This window comes from Apteryx mantelli, chromosome 9, assembly GCF_036417845.1.
Source record: "Apteryx mantelli isolate bAptMan1 chromosome 9, bAptMan1.hap1, whole genome shotgun sequence".
Classification (NCBI taxonomy): Eukaryota; Metazoa; Chordata; class Aves; order Apterygiformes; family Apterygidae; genus Apteryx; species Apteryx mantelli.
This window is the reverse complement of record NC_089986.1, coordinates 6,352,735-6,361,792: the sequence shown is the minus strand read 5'-3', so window position 1 is coordinate 6,361,792 and position 9,058 is coordinate 6,352,735. Positions and strand designations below refer to the sequence as shown.

The following is a 9,058-nucleotide window of genomic DNA, read 5'->3' as shown; positions in this document are numbered from 1 at the left end:
GGCTGCCCAAGCATATTGGGGAAGGACCTGCACTCTAGGACATATCTGGGAACCCCAGACTGGGGGCTGCATCACTTAGGTTGCAGTGGCCAAGCTGGGTTCTCTCTTGTAGGGAAAAACAAACAAGCAAACCGAACCACTGGTAAGATGAAGACAACACTCCTTCTGGGGGAGCTGGATAGCTAGGGGTCATCCAGTCATCCCAAGCAAATCCCAGCGTTTCGCGGCAATTTTTTCCTGAGGTTAATACACAGAGGCCTAATATAAATGTTTTATTTAAAATACAAAGTGTGCACAAATAAAGGGAATGATTACACAACAATGTTTGAGACCACGTTCCATGTGGGACAGGAAAATAGGAGCAACAATATTAACTAGCAGAGCACCCGTAAGAACCAAGTTTGTATACAAAAAGGAGGTTACTCCACATAAACACATGGGGCTTCTGATGCAGACACTTTCTGCAAAGACAAAACCTACCACACTCGATGGTTTACACCCAGTTTCCCTTCTGAATATTTATGACAGCTGCTATATGTTCAACAACGAAATATACCTGTTAATATCATGGCACTTTGGAGAAAATGAAAAAAGTTTAAAAATGGGACTTACAGTCATTTAACATGCCTATCACTGTTAACTCAGTGACATTCTCAATGGTTAGAAACAAATAGAAAAAGTATCTTTTCTGTAACATTATCTATAAAAAAATTAATTTTTGCTTTAAGCACAAAAGACAGTGTATTACACTTTTGTGATGAACAGCAGAAATCCACTTCCCTCTATAAAGCCATTTTACTTAATACCCCATATGAAATTAAGCCACTGTAGAGAGGGATTTTTTTAAGTAACTTCAAAGTTTAATATCAGTTAAATCCTGATGCCTAAACTAGTCTTGGGGGCATAGAAGTGAAAGGCTAAGCACTTCAGCATTAACCACAATTTAAAAACTGCATGCGAGTAGTTCATTTCACAGGAACTAAAAGTGTTATTAGCTGCTCTTCAAATGTAGGCTTTATTCTGATATTTTATATTTGAATATACATAATTTGAGGTGTCTATGGGAATCTGATTTCCAACAGTGTGGAGGTTCAAAGCTTTCCTAAAATTCAGGCCCCTCCAATCACTTCCCAGTTTTGAAAATTCAGCCCAATACTTTTAGAAGAACTTCCTTCTCACGTTGCGAAGTATGAACTAAAGACCATGCTGCGTCACTACTGTGTATTCACGCACTCTCTCCCCTTCAAACTAACGTAATTAAAAAAAGAAAAATTACAATGGAAGATATATGCTATAAATTCATAGTTTCACCACACAAGTATTTTCAAGGAAAGACATTGACCAAGCAGAAATCTTATTAAAAGCTTTATCTGAAGTTTGCTAACTTGTGTTTACATATAATTAAGTCCACTTTCACTAACATGTACCTTACCTTACAGTATTTTCTTCAATGTGTTTTAAATCCCTCCCCCCCCCGCAAAAAGTGGTACATTTGGCATTTCTCCAGTCTAGGACATTCAAAAATATTCCTCAAACATTAAAAATAAGAGTTAGCTGTGCTGTATATTACACTGTTTACTAACATGAAATGTAAGAATCACTCCACCCATATCTCCTATTTTGAATTGTTCTATTTATTCCAATCACTTTATTACTAACTTTGAGTCTACTACCAACATTTAAGGTTCGATTGTGATTACAAATTATTATGTATAAAGGGAAAAGTTAAGGGAGTCATTGTGGACAGCACCTATTTTTTCCAGATGTGCTTTTCCCACTGGCAAAGTGGAATGCATTTCCAGCAGTATGGCAATACGGTAATAATAGGAAACAATGCCCTTATCTAGACCACAGCTGTAACATACCCATACAGTAAGACTGAGAATGTAAAAGCAATAAATAATAGCATGAGGTCCTACATTCTTCAATATTAGCTGCCAATTTCTGCTAAATTACACTCTATAGATTTTCATTTTTAAAAGTGTTAATTGAATTCCATTTATTTAAACTGAAACTTTATACCATGTACAACCCTCGCTGAAAGGGACAGGCTCAGAAAGGCACTCACCGCTCATATGTCAAAAGCCATGTACAGTTCATAGTGTGTAATTTAGTAGCAAAACCTATCCATTCTAACATTGAGTTAATAATCTCCTTTTCAGATAGAATCAACATACACTACAAAAACAGTCATTCTTGACCTATGGAGTTTAAAAAGCTGTTCTCCTTACTGTCATTGAAATCTAAAGGGCAATAATTTAGCTATAACTTCTAAGTCTAAGGAGAACACAGAAAAAGGGTGTTCAGAGAGGAGAGATTTAGCACTACGGAAGTCATGAGGTCTTATTTGTCTTGCTGCAAAAATGGAAGCCCTTTAAGGATATTTATTATGTCCCCTAATGCAATTTGTATTGTTAAAGCAGTAACAAAATTTTCCTTTAACAGAATGCTGTATTGGCAAGTTATACAGCCAGATCCCCTTGTTCAGTCAGGAATCCCACAGACCAACTTCTATATTAAAATTCAAGTTTGGCAAGACTTTTGGGAAATCTACATTTTTCATTTTCTGGCAGCCCAAGGTTCAACATAACAACTGTTCAGGATGACAATTAATACAAAAAGAAAATAGTGAGTAATCCACACTAGGTGGCAAGAGTAAGATATTTAGTTATTCATTTTATGCATGTGCATCAAATGAAGAGATGTTTATCCATGCAGAAACAAACGGTAACAATTGGCACAGTCCAGAAACGGAGAATTCAGACACATTCCTCAGCTGACATCAAAAGAGGATTTATATATTCAAAGCCTTCAAATTCAGACTGGTCAATCTTCTTCACAATATCACTATTAAGATTAAAAAACAGTCATTAGTTCAGCAATATTAAAAGGTAGCAATATTAACTCATAGTTTGACTTAAAATTTAGACCTCTACAGTTGATTGCAATTGAGAACTTTCCCCTCTCTCTTTTGCACCTGTTTGTCCCTCTGTTTCCTTACAACTACTGCTAGTTTTTTCTAGTCCCTATAAAGGTAACAAAACACAAAACCACTCAGGAGCAATGATTTGGTTACTCCCATGCACACTCCAAGCACTCTAAAGCTTGTGTTTGTAAAACTTTTCATTTTTGTAAAAGTTTAAACAATAGGATGTGATACTGCTCTTGTATTAGCAATTTCTTTAACCTCTGCTGAGATATTACGCATTTACAAAGGAATGAAGGAGGAGATCAGATCTCAGACCTAATTAAGGCTCACTTAATATTCACTGTTCATGTTTCTGTATTACACATACATTATACAGAACCTAGAAAAATTCCTAAAATGTATACAAGAGTGGCTCAGTCATACTAGAGAGCCCCTTTCCCACCCATCCCAAGTCATGGCCCTTCAGGAGCGAGGAACAACAACTCCCCTGCCAGAATCACATGCATTATCATGCATCCTAGCAAGGTTTTTCAATCAGGATAACCTCACTTTACTACTACTAATTAAAATGCCTGAACAAGCCAAAAAAAGCATCTTTTCTTGTACAGAACACCCAAGAAAAATTCAGTCTGAACTCAACATTCTAGAAATAGCATGGCTAGATAAAGTAATGCAGAAGAAAACCACATGGCAAAACAGGTCTTTTCTTTCACACATCTGTTTCTTGCAGATGATACCGATAAAACTTGTAAAATAGCACTTATTCATCCTTCCTTGAACTCAAATTCTTTATAGCAACTTCCCCACTGTTAGCTGATTTTTATATCATACCACAGTACAACATTTAAGCCGTCTATACTAAGTCTACCTTGAGATCACGTAACAGGAGTTTCCATACTAACATGAGAAAATGTTATTTACTGCTTTACATATACTCCATGCACTATAAATAGAAGTTACAAGACTTCATCCGAATACATCTTCACTGACTTATTAAAACATTATTTGCTTAAATTTTACATTACTTACTCATCATCTGGAGTGAGCTGCACGGGTTCATTGGTGAACTGGGAATCAAAGTTATCCAGACCAAATTCTCCAGATATATTTGGTTTAAATGGAGGAACCACTTGCTTTTGCTCCATCTAAAAATAAAGGCACTTAGTGACACCAAGACTGGGTTACAACCTATTGATTATTTTCAAACAAGGCAGGAAGTAACTGTTAAATTTCTTTTGTGTACTTTTTACAAACATTCTATTTATCTATTGTACTTACTGTATGTAAAAGGATTAAAAGATTCTGTATTATCACAGTGATATACCAGTTAAAAGCTTAGGATTTGTGAAGTTTTTCTGTCATCCCTCAGCTTACAACAACTTGGCAAACTGTCACCGTATATAAAGAAAGTAAATCAAACCAATAGGCAGTCACATACCAAATCCCAATCAACATTGCGAAAAAACGGATGTCCCTGAATATCTGCAAATCCCGTCTGAGGATGGCAGCCTAAACGTTCCTTTGGATCCTGTGCAACAAAGAAAATATATCTAAATGGGTGCCAAGGCCTACACAATAATAAAATATAAGTGTTTCAAATTCCATGAGAAATAGAACACGAGTTCTTCAGTGCACCTTGTAACCGAGTTATGATTATTTATTTTGGAAACTATTCCAATTTATCTTTGGAAACAGGAAAATATGGAGGCCTATAATTGAATATATAAACAATCATCCCATCTTCATTTTTTTCAGAACTGCTTAAACATACTGTATGTTTCAGAGGAATCCTGCTTAGATTACAAATCAGTTTGGTTCTTTTTTTCCCTCCTAAGCAGACTGTCTGACTAGGCCAGCAATCTCATCAGAGTAGTAACTGCAGGTTACTGGTACGTACAGTTTAAAGATTATTTTAATCAACACTTCTTTCCACTAAGAGACTGTAACACCACAGCTCTCAGTATCAGGGAAGAGGAGGAAACTAATCAGCTTCAAGAGGACAACAATGACAAGCCCCTTATGCAAGTGATGATACACAGATGTCATGCCACTAAGAATAATTTACAAACAATGCCAACATCCCAGGAAAAAAGAGTAAAAAAAAAAAACCCACATAGTTAATCTGCTGTTTAAAATGATCCCATTTAGATTTCACATAAATACCTCTGCAACAATGTTCATAGTTCAGAAAGATTGCTAATGTCCAATTTCATTACTCAGTGGAGGATTTTTAACAGTCTGCAAATAAACCCATGTTTCTCCTAGTCATTTAATACCACAGCTTCATTTCAACACTTTTAGTGCTCAACTGTTTTAGTGCTTAGAATAATTTTAGCAAATCTGCTTTTTCCTGCACCTCTTTCTCCCAGCTCGTACAAGACACTCACAGAACAAAGGCCAGCATGTGCTCGGACTAGTCCACTGCCACGTACGCGACTTTTGACTGTCAGACTATTTAGCTACTGGCAAACAGTGATTATATACCGGCTGATTTCTGCCTCTGCATCTCACTCAATGAAGTCATCAGAATTTGTCAGAGTGAATTGCTAAACATGTCCTGAACCGTTTGTCCAATTCCCCAGGTTAATGGAACTATTCAGAGCATTTCTAGGGCTTTTAATTTCAAATTCACCCCCCCACCCCAGACTGTGAATCTACGATTTCAGGTTTTAAGACAAATATCTAGAATAGGCCCTCCTCCTGTCCCCCATTAAAATTCTGTTTTAGGCTCACACCTTTTCTACCCAGTTTCTCTGTACAGCAAATAAAATATGTTTGCTACACACCAATTAAATAACAGGCTTAAAAAAACCCTGCTCTTGAGAAGTCTTACACAGTCTGCATTAGTCCTTACCTTATTAAGGAAACTCTTTAGAACACCTGCTGCTTTAACAGAAAGGGATCGGGGAATTCGGATCTGTTTTTCCAAAATTACTACAAGAAAACAAGCTTCATATCAGACTTTGCACGGTTGAAGTTAGATTACAGCAAGTAGAAACAAAGCACTAAATCAGTATGATCACTCACTGCTGCTTACCTTGAAAAAGATAGTCTTCTGTGTTCTGATCAGGATTGTCAGAACTTCCAACAATATCAAATGGTGACCTGCCCGCCATCATTTCAAACATAAGTACACCTAGTGCCCACCAGTCTACACTGAAGCCTAGAATTCAAAAGACAAAACGTTGCTGAAGATATTTTAGAGCAAAAACACAAACACTTTTAGGGCTAATTAAAGCAAAACATGTTTCAAGAATAAAGACTTAGTTCAAAAATTTAAGTATTGCCAATCTTTCTGATTATCTAGATTTCTAAGGACTACTGAATAAAGTAGGGGTAACGATTATAACAGATACTACATGGTTCATTACGTGCAGGATGGGAGGGTATGCTGCACAAAGAAAAGGAAATGCAAAATTAAAAGGTTGCTGTTACAACCTTAACAGAGGCTTAGATAAAATATTTAAGCCTAATCAATACTAACAGTGCATTATTTGGGGCAGGGGGAGAGGACAACAGGGAAGTATGTAGTTCTTGATATTAAATAGCAAGACAGTCATTTATACAGCTATGTACACCTATTCTACTATTCACTACTGAAGAAAAAATTTCCAGTAGCTAGTGATGTAGTCTGCTGGCCTGGGAAGTTTGTGATAAGGAAGGAAGATGTTAAGCCAGTCAGGCATTCAATTAAAACAAGAAAGGGCATAGACAGTTTTTCTTTTAACATTGAAATTTGTGCAAGGAATGTCCATTATTTCATCTCTTTGCAATGCTTATATCTATTTTTACTATCAGTGCTGCCAAATATTAAAGTCCAAAAGCAAACATAATTTAAGACAGCAAGTATATCATTAAGATCATCTAAAAGAATTATGATGGGTAATAAATTTTGGAAGACTCACGCTTTTCTGCAAGATTGATAAAAACAAGTTAAAAGATGGAAGGCAGATCATCTCATTTGCTTGGTGAGATGTTTCCTGCCCTGCCTTTGAAGTGTTTACTTACTTTTTCCGACAGGATGTTGAATTAGATGAATTACATGTCTAATGGAGAATTATAGTCTCTACTACTATTAAGCAACTTGAGCAAGAGTTTACAAGACAGGCTGAAGGTCATACACTAGCAGTGATAAATTCAAATTACCATAATCCTCTCCCCGGAGAATTTCAGGAGCAATATAGTTTGGAGTCCCACAGAATGTGCTGGTTGTGTCTCCAGGCCTCAGTCCTTCCTTTAAAAAAAGATGACGAGAAAATGCTTTATAGCTAGCCAAAGATTCCACTCTCCTCCTCTGCTAGGAACTGCATTTTGTATTAATTTAATTATTAAAGTGTCCTGCTTTTGTTTCAGTAAAATTATGCATAAGTCTGTACGTAACTGAATATAAAACACTACTCATTTCAGAAGAAATACATGCATAGAACATAAGAACATCTTTCATTATTCCTGTCCAAATTTATCATGCAAGTCTCTCAGATGAGAGCTTGCTCATTCTCTTAATGAATTTAAACCACTAACAGCTCTTATTAGACACATCTATAAAAAATACCCATCACAATGAGTTGTGTGTAATTCTATTCCACTGCATGCAAAGTGGTCTTTAGATGAAAAACAAAGCACAATTACAATTTTGGTGGGAGCTTTCCAAATCTAAAATCCACTTAGGGATAAGTCAAATGAGACCTTGAGAAACTAGCGAACCAATTTCTTAATTTCTTCTTGACTAATATTAACATAGGTCAAAGATTAATCCCAAGAAGCGAAAAAGAGGGAGCTCAGCCAAAAAATTCAATCCTAAAATTTGTTCCTTGTCTTCTACCAGGTAAAGGAGACTCCAGATTCTTCTCTCAAATCTTTACTGACAGAGTTTGCACAGAGTTTACCAGCTTGCAACCACTAGAGAACCAGCAAAATCAAAATTAATAGAAATTTAGTAGCTTGCAATTTAATAAACCAACTTCTTAGTTTTGTTGTAAACAGAACAGCACTAGTACCTAGTATCAATACAAAATAGTTGCAATCAATTAATGGGCTACAGTTTATTTCTGTTCTCTAGTAGCTTCCTCAAAAAAAAAAAAAAAAAAGCTATAAAATGGGTGCAAATCCCTCTGTCTAATTTTTTGGGAGTCCACAGTTGCACTCACCTGAAATAGCAGTTAGTTGCTGGAATTACAACTTTATAATTACAATAAAAATGGATATGACTGAGAGAGTACTTAATAGACCTTTGCATTTTTAGAGTCCTTCACCTAAGCATCATAGTTCCTCATCACACTTACTGGAAAGTAGCAAAGCAGTTCTCATCTGGATTATACCAATGGAGAGAAAAAGTCAGTTATACAAGTACGTACTCTTAGTTTTCCTCTTCACTTTATAACTTTAATTTGCCTCCTCTTTCTGCCAAGGCAAGCACATAGCAAAACCATTCCAAATCCCAGGCTAGGACATGCTAGTTGCTCTCGGAGATTACACAGAAGTAGGTTGCAGCTAGAGTCGCAAGAGGGATGGACATATTTCGGTCTCTTGCTACTTTTTAAACCAAGCCTCTCTTGACTATTTCAGCCTACCCTTTTTGGTCAAGTTGTGGTAACAGCCGTTTTGCATAACCATAAACAGTGTTTATACACAGTCTGAGCAGTTTGGTGTTTCTCTTTCATTTTTCTTCCTTTCCCTTCATTTGTAGAACTGAAATGAGTATACAACCTATCTGGACTGTGTAAAAGTGGATACCATGAAATTTCACATTTTTAAGTCTCTGCATCCTATAATTTATGACAATTTCTTAATTGTTGATTTTAGGTTAGCAAGGAACCACAGCTTACCTTGCACATGCCATAATCTGTGAGTTTAATATGCCCTTCAGAATCTAGTAGCACATTATCCAGTTTTAAATCTCTGTAGATTATCCCTCGTTCATGTAAATAGTTCAATGCTAGACTGATTTCAGCAGAATAAAACCTAGAGTAGAGAGAGATATTAATTACCCAAGTTCCCCAGTCATTCAAAAAACCAAACCACAACAATAAAGTCTTGGTAGTGTGATAGTCCTCTAAATAGGACCCTATGTGTTCTATCATAATTTTTCACCAGGAAAATGGATAACCTGCCCATAATCATGCAGAAGTG

General features: G+C 36.3%; 1 protein-coding gene across 4 annotated transcripts in view; it reads right to left on the bottom strand.

The window, feature by feature from the left end:
- Positions 1 to 257: 257 nt before the first annotated feature.
- Positions 258 to 9,058, bottom strand: part of PRKCI (protein kinase C iota) — a 30,489-nt gene continuing 21,688 nt past the window's right edge. For all 4 annotated transcript variants that reach the window (XM_067301603.1, XM_067301604.1, XM_013945205.2 and 1 more), the window contains 7 exons: positions 8,755 to 8,890; positions 7,076 to 7,163; positions 5,967 to 6,092; positions 5,784 to 5,863; positions 4,368 to 4,457; positions 3,959 to 4,074; positions 258 to 2,847 (listed from right to left, as the gene is read on the bottom strand). In XM_067301603.1, coding sequence (XP_067157704.1) covers positions 2,760 to 2,847; positions 3,959 to 4,074; positions 4,368 to 4,457; positions 5,784 to 5,863; positions 5,967 to 6,092; positions 7,076 to 7,163; positions 8,755 to 8,890 — 724 coding nt within the window. In that variant the 3' untranslated portion in view covers positions 258 to 2,759. The remainder of the gene's footprint in view (positions 2,848 to 3,958; positions 4,075 to 4,367; positions 4,458 to 5,783; positions 5,864 to 5,966; positions 6,093 to 7,075; positions 7,164 to 8,754; positions 8,891 to 9,058) is intronic.